This window comes from Gouania willdenowi, chromosome 1 (assembly GCF_900634775.1).
Source record: "Gouania willdenowi chromosome 1, fGouWil2.1, whole genome shotgun sequence".
Lineage (NCBI taxonomy): Eukaryota > Metazoa > Chordata > Actinopteri > Blenniiformes > Gobiesocidae > Gouania > Gouania willdenowi.
Window position 1 is genome coordinate 4,064,147 of NC_041044.1, and position 18,613 is coordinate 4,082,759.

At 37.0% G+C, this 18,613-nt stretch overlaps 1 protein-coding gene across 1 annotated transcript in view; it reads left to right on the forward strand.

Annotated features, from left to right (window-relative positions):
• Positions 1–9,580, forward strand: part of LOC114465240 (dynein light chain 4, axonemal) — a 9,762-nt gene extending 182 nt beyond the window's left edge. The window contains exons 2-4 of the mRNA XM_028450117.1: positions 329–409; positions 6,171–6,254; positions 9,000–9,580. Coding sequence (XP_028305918.1) covers positions 338–409; positions 6,171–6,254; positions 9,000–9,164 — 321 coding nt within the window. The 5' untranslated portion in view covers positions 329–337 and the 3' untranslated portion in view covers positions 9,165–9,580. The remainder of the gene's footprint in view (positions 1–328; positions 410–6,170; positions 6,255–8,999) is intronic.
• The last annotated feature ends 9,033 nt before the right edge of the window (positions 9,581–18,613 follow it).

Genomic DNA, 18,613 nt, shown 5'->3' on the forward strand with positions numbered 1-18,613 from the left:
TAGCTAGAACTTCTACTGTCTGGGTGATCCCATGCTAAGCTAATTGGCTAGCAACGTTTACCATGGCTGTAGTTTAAACATTTAGACACATTACACTCAGACAGGCTGTCACACATGTTCAAACACATGTTGTCTTAGAATGCTGGGAGAATTGGATACAGGTAGACTTGTGTGAGATTAAGTAGTCCGTTTTTTAGAGCTAGCTTACACGTGCTACGTGTCGTTAGCTCGTCCAATAAAAGCGTCGATGGCTCCAGAACTGGACCTGGATCAGGTCCTGTTTCCTCATGGGTTTGATTCATAACCGAGCTGCTCTTTGTGGTCTACAGGAGTCGGGATGGCTGGGACTGGAGAGGGAAAGAAAGAGGAGGCCGACTACAAGAGACTGCACAGCTTCCCTCTGATCAGGGTAGGAAACATATGGTCCGTGGTCCTATAGGATCAGAAACAGACCTCACCATGGTCCTATAGGATCACAATCAGACCGTACCGTGGTCCTATAGGATCAGAATCAGACCGTACCATGGTCCTATATGGATCAGAATTAGATTTTACCATGGTCCTAAGATCAGAATCAGATCTTACCATGGTTCTATAGATGTTTCCACTCTCATAATCCCCTGCACGCGTTGCTATCTTGTGTGTTACTGTAACGTTAGGAGGTAACCCAAGTCACCAATTTTACCTGATTTTAGCCGTGTGTCATGCCGCGTACATGCGTTGTGTGGGGTTTCTCAAACAGAGCGAAACGAGATGAAAATAAGACAGTTTTATTGCATTCCTAAAATAATAACTAGTCAAGGAGAACAAACAGTTCATCTGTCTATGAAACGGAGAAACAAATGTCTAGCCATCATTAACAGGAAAGCTTTCTAACCTGACCCAGGAAAGCGACACTATAAAGTCTGTAGTGATCATTTCATCACAGTTAAGTGTATATATTATACATGCATCTATTGTCAGCCCGCTGAGATGTTATGTTTTCATATGAATACACAACTCGCTTGTTTACATTATCATTCAGGCTGCACGTCATTGGAAAGCTACAATTGTTGCGATTGGAGCCAAATATATAATTTAACAATCCAACAACCACAGCTGAAGTTATCAATGCTTCTGTCAGATCAATCAAAAAGTACAGTAATACGTCATCTTACCTTTGAAGCCTCATATTGAACAGGTGAAAAACAGTATTCCAGCCAAAACGATCCTGTTTCAAAAGTCCACACACTCCCATCGCTATACACCTTCAAAGACTTGTATGCTTTCATTTCATCCAATGTGTAGACACTTACACTGTTCACCAGGTAGTTTACAACGTCTGGATACAAAACGGTCGGGAACATATCTACGTCAGACACCCATTCTCCTTTTCCGATGTTGTACGGGTCTTTGTTGTTGATTTCACTCAACTTCTATAAATACCTCGCTTAGCAAGTTGTATTCAAACTATTACTGTAGATTGTTTGTTCCTTTTGGCTATTTTTATCTGGTTTTGACACCACAAAAATGTATTGTGTCAGGGTGTAAACAATGAAAGGAGACATACGTGATTACGGAATTGTGTGTGGTTTGTGACGTCATCGGAAACCCATCTATAGCAGACATAGGCAACTGGTGGCCCGGGGGCCACTTTCGGCCTATTTTCATGTGGCTCCCAAAGTAAATGTACAAAATGACAGAAAAATACACAAAACAACAGCATGAATACATACATATAGAATTACAACATTGTCGGAAAATACAGTAAAAGACAAGAGAAAAACACAAAAAATAGTCCAAAAACACACAACACTACTACAAAAATGAACTAAACAACTGTAATACACAAAATTACTCTGAAAAATATACAGAATTACAGAAAATAACGAAAGTACACCAAAAGACAAGAAAAACATGAAAAATGGCTTTTGCAAACCCACAGTACTTACAAACAAGCAAAACGACAACAGAAATACACAAAAATGACTTCATAAAATGCAAAATGGCAGCACATATACACAATATGAAACATTTATTGTACAAGAAAAATAAAGAAAAGGACTACAGAAATGCACAAAATGCCTCACAACAAGCAAGACATCAACAAACATACACAGAATGAGAGAAACACACAAAATTACTATAATTGATCATGTGACCTGCTGATCAAACAAACATTTTTGTGGCCCCGCTGTGATAAAAGTTTCCTACTTCTGTCCTATATGATTAGAATCACATCTTATAATGGTCCTAGGATTAGAGATGCAATCTGATTTTTTTTATTTTTTATTTTTTTACCTCCGATACCAATATGTGGTGTTTCTTATTGGCCGGTACAGATCTGATCCCGATACATAAAGTGTTGAATTACCAAACAAATGGTATGTATGTATGGTATATGTTCTTTCATGCGTCAGACTTGACTTAAACACGTCTCTTGTATTTTTTTTAAACAAATAAACATAAATGTACTAAGTTACTTAGTTATTTAATAACTCTGCAGCAGTACAGCCATCTCTAACCCACAGCTTCTGTTGATTGGTCAAACATGTAAAACCATACAAATGTAACTGTTTCAGTCACCGTTATTAACAATGAAAAATAAGTAATGAAGGCACTGAAATTGAGAGGAAATAACAGCTTAACTAGCTTAGTTGTTAGACATAAAAAATTAACAAATCTTCTCTTTAAAATGGTTTAGTGAAAATAGGAACCAAAAGCTTCTCTAGCTTGGTAAATAAAGAATACACAATCTTACTCCCAACTACCACTGGTTCAATCAGTCTAATTAAAAATGTAAAATTAAATAATAAAGGAGCTGAAATTGAGAACAAAACTAATAGCTTAACAAGCTTGGTTGAAAGACATTAGATATAAATAGAAATCATCTCTTTAAAATGGTTCAGTGTAATTCCATTCATCTATTTTCAGACCCACTTGTTCCTGTTTTTCAGGGTCACGGGGGTCTGCCGGTGCCTATCTCCGTCTCACACTGGGTGCAAGGCGGGGGTACACCCTGAACAGCGCACCAGTTCATTGCAGGACAACACACAGACAAACACACATTCACTCCTACGGGTAATTTTAGAGACTCCAATCAACTTTACAGTAAAGGTGTGCGATCTGACGATATTAGATCATTAAGGTTTAAAACATGACGACGATCTCCCAAAACACAGAGATTGTAGAACCGTCTGTAGTTCACATTTGAACCCTCGTAGTGCAGTGTCTGCGTCATATGTTTGTGATCCACACATAGCACATCTACAGGTATCGCACTATTTACTACTCAGCATGTCAGCATTGCTGACACCAAATAATTAATAAGCATTTAAACAGGGCAGAAGTACGCTCCCCCCCACCAGTGCACGGACACACAGTGTTAGCTGTGCTGCTGCTTCTGTGTTAGCGATTGTATGTCAGAGGCTCAGTGCAGATGTCTGTCTGTCTGTTAAACTCCATCAGTTCTGAGTGTTGAAACATTGAGAGACGTTTCTCTTCTATAACTAACTCTCTGTGGCTCCTCAGCAGCAGAGCCATAGGCTGTTTCCATATTCTTAAAGAGACAGTGTCCTGATTGTGATTTACTTTAAAAACTACTTTCAGCAACTCAGAGCTGCCCAGAAAGAAGCAACACTACATAATTTAATCACATTTCAGTGTTATTGAAGGAAAAAGTCAAACATGACACAAAATGTTATTATGCTGCTAGTGATTAATAAAAGGGTCTTTGTGGCATTTTTCTCCACTGAATTTGACCCGTTATTGTTTCACTAGACTGATATGCTGCCTTGTTATGTAGCAAGTGTTGCTACTGCTACATCACTTTAGTTAAACAAAGTAAAAAGACTGTGACTAAAAGAAGATTTCAACCTTTTTGTTTGACGTTATATGTACTTGGAACCAGTTTGATAAATTGCTTACATATATTTTTCAAAATTATTTGAAAATTACCTTGTTTTAAATTATCTTTTATTCCTGTTTTCCATTTATGGTGATGGATTTAAGTGTGTGAACTGGTTTGTTTCATCAGTAAATAACTTAAAAATAGTCTAAATGACCTGAATGAAAAAAAATCGTGATTTTACAAAGAAAAAATTGATATGATTTTTTTTTTTTTTTTTTTCCTTCCCCATATCGTCCACCCCTAGCTAACAGTCATGTTTTTGGATTGTGAGAAGAAACCGGAGTACTCGAGGAAACCCAGGCAGCATGGGGAGAACATATAAACTCCACACAGAAAGGACCCATGTGTCCACCTCAGGGCTTGAACCCAGAACCTTCTTGCTGTGAGGTGGAGGTGCTAACCACTAATCCACCGTGCGTCATGTTATGTGCAATTTAAAATGCAAAATTAAATAATGAAGGAGCTTCAAAATGTGGACGCTAAAGTACATGTCAGCTATGAGTAGGGTGTAACAAAATAGTTAACTCGCAATACGATATGGAATTCAATATCGGACTCATGATACGATATGAAAAAACATTCTTAATGTAACAAGTGTAATAAATGTTTGTTGATGATAAACAATTTGACTGTAAAAGTGTGTAGAAGTGTTTTGTCTCATGAATAAGGAATGAAAACAGGTGTTCTAACTACCTTTATTAAAATCTTCTCATTTCTGGAACATAAGTTTGGAAAGCTACATTTTAGACCTGTCAAAATAAATTCAAAATGCCAAGTTCTGCCTAAAAGCTACTAAATGTGTAAAGTACAGCACCATATTTATCTTACTGTCTTTTAAAGATTAGTCTTATTTGCAGGAGATTTTACACAATCAGGATTATTGGGGCGATCACCGGTCTGATCATGTGAGGAGGGATTGGGACCAAATATGGTACTTTTTTAGGTACTGACCGAATTCCTTTGAACTACCTGGAACTGATTTACGTAAAATCAATCGGTTCATTGTTTCCGTTCCTATAGACGCATCCTTGTGACTGTGAGGGAGGGGAGGAGTGGGCGATTTCCTTCTTCACAGGTACATAGTGGAGGTGGGGTGCACACACATGCTCCTGTGCCAACCAACACCCTGAAATGTGCAGGGGAAAATAGAGCCCTTGGTGATCAAGACACTTTCGATAGTCTGCCACCTACATGGCACCAGTTGGTCACTACATCTTAGTACAAGGCTGATATTCATGGAAGATCTTAGCCAGAGTGTCTCTTAGCAACCCCACTGAAAAACAATTGACGTACATATACCTCAATGGCAGTGAGTGGTTGGATTTGAAATGACTTATATACAGTATAAGTCAGTGGGTTATTGACCTTATCCTGCGTTTTTGTGTGGATGACGGGCCAAACCGTAGAAAAATATATTTGTTTGAGCAGATCCCGGCTACATGTTTACAGTTCCTAAACTGTTCCTAAGAACCCTAACTGCTCATGGCGTACGTCGCTTTGGATGAAATTGTCTGTTAAATGAAGAGTCAGGTGTTGGTGTTGAATGCAGCGCTGCAACAGGTTTCCTCTGATAATGTTTTCTTCTCCATGGTGCAAAAGGCTTTGTGTTTTTAATCTTGTTGCTCAGACTCCCACCGTCTGAATAACATTGAGTCTTCACTAGGGCTGGGTAATATATCGTGATTCAAGATATCCTGAGTTTTCTACCTTGGTGACATAGAAAATGACAATATCACCTATATCCAGATATACTGTATAGCTTTATTTTTTTAACATGTTTTTATTTATACAATCACACAGTACAAATAACATTATACAATAATTTAATATTATTCATAGAGTGCAGTCAAACAGTGTCCTTTACAATTTTAACATTTCAGATACTGTACATATTGCTGCTTTCATTTCTTCTCAGAACAGAATGAAAAGCTCAGTTAGATGGATTTCTAAATGGGTTCTGATCCAAACCTTCTCCTAAACAAGCCACACTATAGAACTCACTCACACGTGCTGTCCTTAAAGGAGAAAAAGACTAAAGTGGCACATATTGTGCAGCTGTTTCTTAATAAATGTGTCTGTGTGGCATTTTTCATCATATCACCCAGGCCTAGTCTTCACCCCCCCCTCCCTGAAGAATCTAAATAGTTTCTGTATTTGTAAAGCTGTGATATCAACAACTATAGGTTTCTACATCAGAAATGATCTTTAATGGTTAAAAACGATCTGAAATGTTTGTTTCAGCTCTGACCGCTCACTCGCATTAACACGTGTTTGTCCTCAGCACACAGACATGCCAGAGGAAATGAGAGTGGAGACCATGGAGCTGTGTGTGACCGCCTGTGAAAAGTTTGCCACCAACAATGAGGTGTGTATGCTATGCTAACGCCGCCTGTGCTAACTGCTGGTCAGGGGTTCTCAAACGGTCCAGATTCAGGAGCCCAAAAACATTTCAAGGGAAACCAAAGAACAACAAAGTTGGCAACAGTTTGAATCCACATGTTAGAAATAGTTTAAACAAAGCGTTCCATAAAGGCTAAAACATGACAGACGTTAGCGCTGGTGTTGGCGTTGTGCTAATCTGTTATTGCAGTTATCAATGCAATCATATTAGCTAGAAATTAGCTTTAGCACATTCAACATGTTTAGATCATCGAAGTAAATACTCAAAGTAAATGCAAATGTAAAACTTTGTCATGTTTAGTTTGGATGTGATGGAGATTATGATAATGGAAACAATTTTAAACCACTTGTTTTACAATTTAAAAAAAAAATGGTGTTAATGTGTCATGTTGTCCCAAAACATGTGGCTGAGGGTTTAGTTTGTGTAATAGTTCCATTTCAGAAGATTAGGTCTATCAGATCGCCTCATATTACGTCTCTTATAGCAATTATTATAACAATATTTCCATTTTGCAAAGTTAATTCATTTTTTTTTTTATTTGTTATGCACAATCTACTGAAGCTACAAAATATGTCGGCTGTTTTTTTTTTTTTTTGTTTTTTTTTTTTACACAGGAGTTAAATATAACTATTAGCTATTTGTTAAACAGCCCATTTATAATGAAAGGTTCACATGGATCCCATCATAAGATAAATGAAACAGGTAAACAGTTGCTTTTTCTTTTTACGTGGGTTTCGACTTTAAGAAGTTTATTGTGACAAGAAACAAGAGAACCAGAGGAGGAGGCGTTGCTGTGCTTTGTAAGCATTAATTTTAGCTTAAATACAAAATCACTGGATGGAAAACTAAAACCCAGTTGTGTAAAAATTGTGCAAGAAAGTTTTTGAATCAGCTGAGCTCTTTTAGCCTCAGCTAGCACCTCAATGCTAAACATAGCACCTAACGCTTCAATGCTAAACATATAGCCGTTAGCACCTCAATGCTAAACATATAGCCGTTAGCAGCTTAATGCTAAACATATAGCTGTTAGCACCTCAATGTTAAACATATAGCCGTTAGCACCTCAATGCTAAAAATATAGCCGTTAGCACCTCGATGCTAAACATATAGCCGTTAGCACCTCAGTGCTTAACATATAGCCGTTAGCACCTCAATGCTAAACACATAGCCGTTAGCACCTCACTGCTAAACACATAGCCGTTAGCACCTCACTGCTAAACATATAGCCGTTAGCACCTCACTGCTAAACATATAGCCGTTAGCACCTCACTGCTAAACATATAGCCGTTAGCACCTCACTGCTAAACATATAGCCGTTAGCACCTCGATGCTAAACATATAGCCGTTAGCACCTCGATGCTAAACATATAGCCGTTAGCACCTCGATGCTAAACATGTAGCCGTTAGCACCTCGATGTTAAACATGTAGCCGTTAGCACCTCGATGCTAAACATGTAGCAGCTCAATGCTAAACATGTAGCCGCTAGCACCTCAATGTTAAACATGTAGCCGCTAGCACCTCAATGTTAAACATGTAGCCGCTAGCACCCCAATGCTAAACATGTAGCCGTTAGCACCCCAATGCTAAACATGTAGCCGTTAGCACCTCAATGCTAAACATGTAGCAGCCAGCACTTCAATGCTAACATGTAGCAGCCAGCACTTCAATGCTAACATGTAGCAGCCAGCACTTCAATGTTAACATGTAGCAGCCAGCACTTCAATGTTAACATGTAGCAGCTAGCACCTCAATGCTAACATGTAGCAGCTAGCACCTCAATGCTAACATGTAGCAGCTAGCACCTCAATGCTAACATGTAGCAGCTAGCACCTCAATGCTAACATGTAGTAGCTAGCACCTCAATGCTAACATGTAGTAACTAGCACCTCAATGCTAACATGTAGTAACTAGCACCTCAATGCTAACATGTAGCAGCTAGCACCTCAATGCTAGCATGTAGCAGCTAGCACTTCAACGTTAACATGCAGCAGCTAGCACCTCAGTGCTAACACGTAGCAGCTAACACCTCAATGCTAACATGTAGCAGCTAGCAGGGACAATGGTCCTAGTGGAGCAGACAGTGTCTCCAATCCACACTGACACTCAGACAGGGTTCAGAACCAAAATGAATAAATCCATGAGTGACAAATGAACAAAGTCAGTGATTAATGATTGTAGTGACAGTCGACCACTCTGTGGTAGAGGATGTGGGCGGGGCTAGAAGTGCTGCTACAGATAGCGTCGTCTGACCCAACTTATCAACTGTTATGTAGAAAAACTATTTCAAACTAAATTCATCATCTTCTCTGAAATGTTCTGGACTAAGTGATGTTTTTATTTTAATATAAAAACACATTTATTTTATAAAGTTTACTAAGATAAGCATGAATATATCTTCGTTAAATTTAAGTTTGTGTTATGTGAACAATGCAATCATAATATTCTTCATATTATAAATTATGTTAGCACTGGAAATAATAAACACTTTAGTTGTTTAAGCTCATTTATTGTTTTCATTGATTCAGTCATATTTACCAACATACATTTAAATTAGAAAAATGTTGCTTTTTGTGTCAAATATTTTTTTTTGCTTTTAATTTAAATTAATTACAAGTCTCTAATTAATTTATAATTGAGTTCCATGATGAATTTTTATATTTTGTGTTTTAGTTCCCACTAGCTGACAGCTGTGGTGTTTATTTTCCCAGAGTGCAGCAAAGATGATCAAAGAGTCCATGGACAAGAAGTTTGGTAGCTCGTGGCACGTGGTGATCGGAGAAGGCTTTGGATTCGAGGTCACACACGAGGTGAAGAACCTGCTCTACATGTTCTTCGGGGGCAGCCTGGCCGTGTGCGTGTGGAAGTGCTCGTAGCAGAACCTCGGAGGCCCCTGAGAACCAGAGAACCAGAACCTTCAGGTCTCCTTCAGGTGGTCAGCAGGTCTCCAGTGGGTCGCTGCCATGGACTGTAGATGAAGGAGTTGAAGAAGCTTTTCGCCTTCTCAATGTTTTCTTTTCCTATTTTTTTTTTTTTTATCCGTCCTCTTTTCATCACTCACACACGTCCGAGTAATGCTGTGCGATATAAAGATATAACGATATATATACAGTATATACCGTATTGCGATATAAAAACATTCGATTCAGGTGCTACGAGATGATTCGAACAATTATCACGATTTTTGATGCAATTACAATTGAATTGCAATTATTTGTTAATCCTCAGAAAGTCAACTACAATTACGTTCTCAATTACTAAAGTTCAATTACAACTAATCACAATTACTGAGCATGAAATAAATAAATAATAATAATAAAAGTTCATTTTCCTCTTGTGTTAGCTTTCTGTTAGCATCTCTAATGATAACAGGTCATAAATCAGCTGTAAAATACACTAAAAACTAATATTTATATAATCTAATTTATTTCCTATCTATTGGTTACATTGTTGAGCTTCATAATCAATGAAAATATAGATTTTAATATTTTTGGTGTGGGGGTGTCTGTCTTAATTATGCCATAATTATGACTAATTATCAATTACAGGATTACTATAATTATAATTGACCCCAACCCTGTGTGTCTGTATCTATTAATTAAATTAACCAGATTTATCACCATTACCTTTATGTCTGGATTTCTTATTTTATTTATTATTAATAGCAATTTTACATTCATTTCACGTAATTTTTAAGAACAGACACTATATCAGATATATATCGCTATGAGGATATAAATTTACATATATCGTGATATGTCTATATCACACAGCTCTACATCTGATTATGTGCGAGTGTTCTGGTTTTTTACAAGCTTCCTGTTAACCAGGGTCTCCAAAGTCCTTTTCCTCCTCCTTCCTCTTCAGGGAGTGTGTGTGTGTGTGTGTGTGCGTGCGTATGCGTGCGTGTGTGTGTGCTGGACACACACATTCTGGCTTGTGTTCTTACTCTCCTGGATGTTTGCAGGACACGAGGTCGTCCACTTTTTTCACCCACGTCTCCTGCAGCGCTCGTCTTTCCAGTGAACTTTGTAATATTTTTAAACGTGTAAATATGTTGAATGAACTTTCTAAGGACCAGTGTCGCCACCTTTTCTTCTACAAAGGTGTTTGTACTAATAATCCCTGATATTATCACCCGCGAGGTGATGAGGGCAACGTGATTGTTCTATGTCGTATGTTTGAATGGTTCAGGAAATTAATGGAACCTTTTTTTTTTTTTCCTTTTTGTGAAATGTTATGATTGTAAAATAAATCAATATGTGGTCAGACTTTGGTTTTTCATGTTCAGATTGTTTCAGTGTAGGACAGACATTATAGAGCAGGGTCGTCCAATTTGGTGTTTTTTAAACATCATCTAAAATGACTCATTGAAATATATTTAGTAAGTATTTTTACACTGTCATTTCTTTTCAAACATGTTGATGTACAGAAGGTGCATTTTTTTAAATAAATGTGTCTACGCACTTCCACTATGTGACGTAATAATCTGACAGTGGTGAAGGTTAGTGACGTCTGCTGTGGTGAAAAAACTACAACAATTTCTGCTGATAAAATTTAAAAAATCACAAGGTTTGAATGTAAATCAAAGGAAAAGAGGCTACGAGGAACTAAAATGAAACTAAAAGAACTTCACATTGAGAATGGTTGCTCACACTCACCTTCCACTCACTAATATGAATTATGTTGAATAAAACAATGTGGCTAAAAATGTCTCTGAACCACAGTGTTTTATGTCAGTTATAATCTGATATGTCTTACAGATCATAAAATATGGATTTTAGATTATTTATTTAAAGTTGTTTGAGGCGTATTATTGCATTGGTAACTTACATAATCTTTCCGTGAGCGCTCGGGTGTGTGCGTCCCTTTAAATGTTGTCGCTGCAAGGAATTGTGGGTCAGCATTATGTAGTCTCCTTTGGTGAAGGATGCTTCAGTGTTTCCTAAGCTAAAGAAGGTTATAAAGGAAGCGACAAGCCTCCTTTCCTTAGCTTAAAAAGAAATGGAACGCTCCTTATCATGGCCACCACTTTAACACTTCTGGGGGTTAAAGAGAAGGAGATAGGGGGGAATATTTGGACGCAGCCGATGTGTAGAAAATGTAGTGATTGTTCGTGCATGGGAAGAATGATTTCCTCAGAAAAAGAACATGCTGGTCAACAATAGGTTCTAATTATTGTGCATTATTAGCAGAGGAAGAATAAACATGTTCTAATGCCTGTGAACAGAATTCTCACAGGGAGGAAAAACTGAGCAGCTGCTTTTCTTCTGCTTTTTAAAAAGTAATAAGACGCAGAGGAGGAAGCCACGAGCTGCCAAAAATAAAAAGCCAGATATTTATGAGGAACACAACAAATGTCCTGGTTTGAAGAAAACTGAATAGGTTCCTCCTGCAGAGAGTGAAGAAAGCTGTCATAAGATGCTGCTTTCACAGTTCAGATGTTGGACTTCTATCACACTCACATCTATTATGAAGGAATGACGGCTTTTAGAAAGTTGCTGCATGAGGTTGGGTGTTTAGAGCGAGAGCTGCTCAGTTCAAAAAAAAAAAGAAAAATGAGGTTGGAATACAGATCTAGAACATCAGCACTTTATTTTACCAAACAAGTCACAAATCCAGAACCATTACTGACCATGTCGTTGTTTTTGGGGTAAACTGGCTTTGTTCCAACCCTTTGTGTACCTTCAACATCACAGCATCATCTGTAAACAGGAAGGAGTGACACATGAGCCGAGGTGAGGTGATGAAGTGCTGAGAGCTGGGTCAGGTGACCCTCGGTTAGAGCGAGCAGAGCTGCCATTACTGACAGATTAACAGGAAGTGGCCTTTGGCAGCTCCTGGATCAGCATGTGCTCATAAAACATCAGGTCAGTGTGAGTTTAGCTCTGCAAACGCTGCTGTGAGCTGTGTTAGCAGGAAAAGTTACAATTATTCATGTCATTGTCAAGGAATTTTAACACTTTGATAACATTGTTTGGTTAAATATTAAAGGGGCAGTATTATGAAAAATTTTACAGTGATATACATTCATTTAGCCTCATTCAGAGGGACAACGTAGAAAAAGTTCTGTTTCCTCCCTCCCTTATTATTCTACATTTTGTAAAAAGTCAGTTCCAAATGAACCAGTTACGTGGAAACTCCTCCTCCTGACAATCCTGGCTCCTCCTACCCTACATAAGAATGTGTTCCTCCCTCTCAAACTACCTCACAGCTAAAACAAACATAGCAAAGGCAGGTTAATATTACAGTTAATTGATTTATGTACAGTATATAGATAATTCAGTATATAAATAAACCAAAGACCGCTCACGATCAGTTCCATTTTTAGTAGCCGTTACACCACCTTGTATCATCTTTTATGGGATGATTTGACATGTTTGTGACCCAATGCACTACAGCGGTCAAACAAAACAATGGACTATCTTCTTAAATTGATTATTTCTGTGGTAAGAAAAGGTGCACGGCAACGGCATTTTGATGCTTAAACTTGTGACAGTTTAAAATGGGCACCAGAGTGGAAGTTTTTGAGAAGGCTTCCCTCTAAGTCTCCATGGTAACAGTGAACAGACACTTTCTGTGTCACACGGGCACATGTTCACCGAGGCTGCAGAACCTCTGAGGAACAATGTTATGCTGTGCTGTAAATATCATATTAACGTACTACTCATACTAACGCACTACTCATACTAACATACTACTCATACTAACATACTACTCATACTAACGTACTACTCATACTAACATACTACTCATACTAACATACTACTCATACTAACGTACTACTCATACTAACGTACTACTCATACTAACGTACTACTCATACTAACGCACTACTCATACAAACATACTACTCATACTAACGTACTACTCATCCTAACGCACTACTCATACTAACATACTACTCATACTAACGTACTACTCATACTAACATACTACTCACTAATGTACTACTCATACTAACATACTACTCATACTAACGTACTACTCATACTAACGTACTACTCACTAATGTACTACTCATACTAACGTACTACTCATACTAACGCACTACTCATACTAACATACTACTCATACTAACATACTACTCATACTAACATACTACTCATACTAACGTACTACTCATACTAACATACTACTCATACTAACATACTACTCACTAATGAACTACTCATACTAACGTACTACTCATACTAACGTACTACTCACTAATGTACTACTCATACTAACGTACTACTCATACTAACATACTACTCATACTAACATACTACTCACTAATGTACTACTCATACTAACGTACTACTCATACCAACGTACTACTCATACTAATGTACTACTCATACTAACATACTACTCATACTAACGTACTACTCATACCAACGTACTACTCATACTAATGTACTACTCATACTAACATACTACTCACACTAACATACTACTCATACTAACGTACTACTCATACTAACTTTCTACTCATACTAACGTACTACTCACTAATGTACTACTCATACTAACATACTACTCATACTAACTTTCTACTCATACTAACGTACTACTCACTAATGTACTACTCATACTAACATACTACTCATACTAACATACTACTCATACTAACGTACTACTCATACTAACATACTACTCATACTAACGTACTATTCATACTAACGTACTACTCATACTAACGTACTACTCATACTAACGTACTACTCACTAATGTACTACTCATACTAACGTACTACTCACACTAACATACTACTCATACTAACATACTACTCATACTAACATACTACTCATACTAACGTACTACTCATACTAACATACTACTCATACTAACATACTACTCACTAATGTACTACTCATACTAACGTACTACTCATACTAACGTACCACTCACTAATGTACTACTCATACTAACGTACTACTCATACTAACGTACTACTCATACTAACGTACTACTCATACTAATGTACTACTCATACTAACGTACTACTCATACTAACGTACTACTCATACTAACATACTACTCATACTAACGTACTACTCATACTAACATACTACTCATACTAACATACTACTCACTAATGTACTACTCATACTAACGTACTACTCATACTAACGTACCACTCACTAATGTACTACTCATACTAACATACTACTCATACTAACATACTACTCACTAATGTACTACTCATACTAACGTACTACTCATACTAACGTACTACTCATACTAATGTACTACTCATACTAACATACTACTCATACTAACGTACTACTCACTAATGTACTACTCATACTAACGTACTACTCATACTAACATACTACTCATACTAACATACTACTCATACTAACATACTACTCATACTAACGTACTACTCATACTAACGTACTACTCACTAATGTACTACTCATACTAACGTACTACTCATACTAACGTACTACTCATACTAACGTACTACTCACTAATGTACTACTCATACTAACGTACTACTCACACTAACATACTACTCATACTAACATACTACTCATACTAACATACTACTCATACTAACATACCACTCACTAATGTACTACTCATACTAACGTACTACTCATACTAACGTACTACTCATACTAACGTACCACTCACTAATGCACTACTCATACTAACGTACTACTCATACTAACATACTACTCATACTAACATACTACTCACTAATGTACTACTCATACTAACGTACTACTCATACTAACGTACTACTCATACTAACGTACTACTCATACTAATGTACTACTCATACTAACGTACTACTCACACTAACATACTACTCATACTAACGTACTACTCATACTAACGTACTACTCATACTAACGTACAACTCACTAATGTACTACTCATACTAACATACTACTCATACTAACGTACTACTCATACTAACGTACTACTCACTAATGTACTACTCATACTAACGTACTACTCATACTAACATACTACTCATACTAACGTACTACTCATACTAACGTACTACTCACTAATGTACTACTCATACTAACGTACTACTCATACTAACGTACTACTCACTAATGTACTACTCATACTAACATACTACTCATACTAACGTACTACTCATACTTAAGTACTACTCATATTAATGTACTACTCATACTAATGTACTACTCATACTAATGTACTACTCATACTAACGTACTACTCACTAATGTACTACTCATACTAACGTACTACTCATACTAGCGTACTACTCATACTAACGTATTACTCATACTAACGTACTACTCATACTAACGTATTACTCATACTAACGTACTACTCACTAATGTACTACTCATACTAACGTACTACTCATACTAACGTATTACTCATACTAACGTACTACTCATACTAACATACTACTCATACTCAGTCTGACGTCTAAATGAGTATGTAGAGCGTTCACGTTAGATTAGTATGAAAAGATTAGGTATGTGAGAAATACCCAGACATTTTTTTAAGTTTGCACAGTGGGCACACTAGTCATACTCAACTGTCCCATGATGCATTGCGAGTGCAATGTAAAAATGGCGCTGGGACCAGCTTCAAGCTAAATATCAAACATCCCCTTTTCAAAATAAAAGTATATCTTCTTGTCTTCCATTAGTTTTTTGTTAAACCATTTTATAAATAGGGCTCTTGTTTTGAAGTTTACAGGATTTTTTGTCAGTAGCACAATGGAGGGTCTCTGAAAATCTCTGAAATGTCAGAATTAAATGTGTTTCCATGAGTTTTATGGATCAAGTGAGCACATGTTGATATTCTACTTGGTCACTTTCTCACTTCAAATGTTTTCAGAACTTTCAAAGTAAAGGTGGAGAATCAATGAGATATTTAGCCTCAGTGTGAACAAGGTTTTTAACGCTGTAGGTTCAAAATGCTTCTTGGGAAACTTGGAAGTATACGAGTTGTTTTCGCTAACGTCATCTGTGACGTAAGCCTGACTTCCTGAATTGGTCTGATTAAAGCTCAACTCTTACTTGTGCTTAGAGCAAATGTCTCTGCACATTGTGATTTATTGTGAAACCACACCTCCATCTATTGGCCTGGCATGTAAACTGCGTAAAACATTGTCGTGTAAACAGGGCCTTAGAGAACAAATTTAAACATTGTCAAATATCCCATTTAAAACATTTTTTTTTTAAGATTAAATTCAATTAAACACACAACGCTTTCCACGCAAACTGTGAGAATGTGCGAACACAAGTTGAAGTTGGTGCACCAACATTTTAGAGACGTGGGAAACGACTGAACCAGGGGTGAATTAAAAGCCAGATTAATCTCATATATTTAAAGTCCTCACGTATCAGATCCATATAAAATGTTATAGATGAGTTCATTTAGCACGCTGTGAGCTACGTATATGCTAATATGTTCAAGCTCAGAGTGAAAATTAATGAACGTGAACCGTAAAATGTGCTAAAAATCGACTTAACAAATAACCTCCAGATTTCTTAGTTGATGTATTTAAAATTGTTGCGTGTTTGCCTTAATTCTAAGTTTTTTTTGTGTGTTTCTGTTTTTGTTTCTCAATGACACAATGAAAGAAAATATTTGGAACTCAGAGCGTTTCAGGTGTTAAAGCTCTTTTATTCAATTATTTTATTTTAATCTTTTATTTTGTAATAGAAACATTTAACAAAATGATAATCAATTAGTGCATTGTACAATAATAATACATGATACATGATATAGTGCTAATTTTTAAGGAAAGCCTAAATAATTAAACCAAAATTAAATCCTCACTGAAAACCAAATTAAATTCTTATCAATCCCATTAGAATAATTGTTGGATTCCAATAATATTTTCCTACAGGGTCCTCATTCATTAATGCAAAACAAATGATTTCCAAGTGTTTGTGTAATACCATAATAATTAACCTTAGCTGTTGTACAGCGCTCCATATGTCTTGCCTTGAATCCTATTGGCTTTATTTATTGCATGCTGTGTCAGCACTCTGTGTCACAAAAACAGCTGAGTTTAACTTTAGAAAATGTTTCTTTAATTATTATTTTGAGTAATGGCCAAATGAAACGTTTCCTTTAAAGTCGACTTCCGTGACACGAGCTGGACACCTTCAACGCATCCAACAGTGAGGAGGACATTACCATAGACAACATTCCACTGCTGTGAATTTATCATTAGTCACAAAGTTTAGGAGTGAGATTAGTTTGAAACATTAGTCATTTTTTCATTTATAGGCAGAAAATAACAGATACTCAGCAGATTTCTGAGGAACTGAAGGAAAGATACAAGATCAACCACAGACCATGGATGGATGGATGGACCTAATTGGAATGATGGATGGTTGGATGTATAGATGGATGTTTCATGTGTGTCACCATCATTGCTGTGACTAGACTCCAGGCCTTTATTGTCATTGAATGGTGATGGTGCTGAGTCGTGCTGAGTCGTGATTCACTAAACATGTTTCCACCGTGATGATGATGCTCCTCATTAATTATTCATGCACGCACACGCACACGCACACGCACGCACGCACGCACGCACGCACGCACACACACACACACACACACACACACACACACACACACACACACACACACACACACACACACTGTCTCTCAGTGTTAAATATTCATACAGAGCCACAGTCACTAAAGGCTTTTCTTTGCTTTGTTTGGACTCAAAGGTCCTGCAGCACACGGAGCAAAATGGATACACATTAACAGTGTTCTTTTCTTTCTGCTTTTTCTGAATTATGAATTTTAATTCCTCATATTTTTAAAGAATTATTCTCAATTGTGACGTAAGTTGCTCTGTACAGTTTTTTTTCTGTGATTGTGATTGGTCTGACGCTGTAATCTCCCCGTGTCACTGGAGCACACACATAGCCAGGCTGAAATCACCTGGCTTATGGTAACATGTTAATATCCTGCTTCATAGTACAGGTGGTCTGTGACAGAGAATGTTTGGTTAAATGAAGCTAACAGATAAATCAGGATATACTGATCCAGTAAAGGTTAGGATGGATTTATGACCAAATGACAAAAAAAACTTACATACTGCGCCTTTAACACAGCAACCAACAAAGTTTGTGTTTGTTTTTGTTGTTGATTTGTATATATTTTGTACATTATTGCAGTTACCTTGCGTGCTTTTGTAGTCATTTTGTTGTTATCTTGTTTATTTTTCTTACATTTATGTGTTTTTGTCTTTGTTTTGTGTGTTTTTTGTGGTCAAATTGTGTGTATTCGGAGTCATTTTGTGTACTTTTATTGTATTTTTGTTGTTTACTTGGGGGAAGCCACACAAAATTAGACTTAATGCCGAATGTG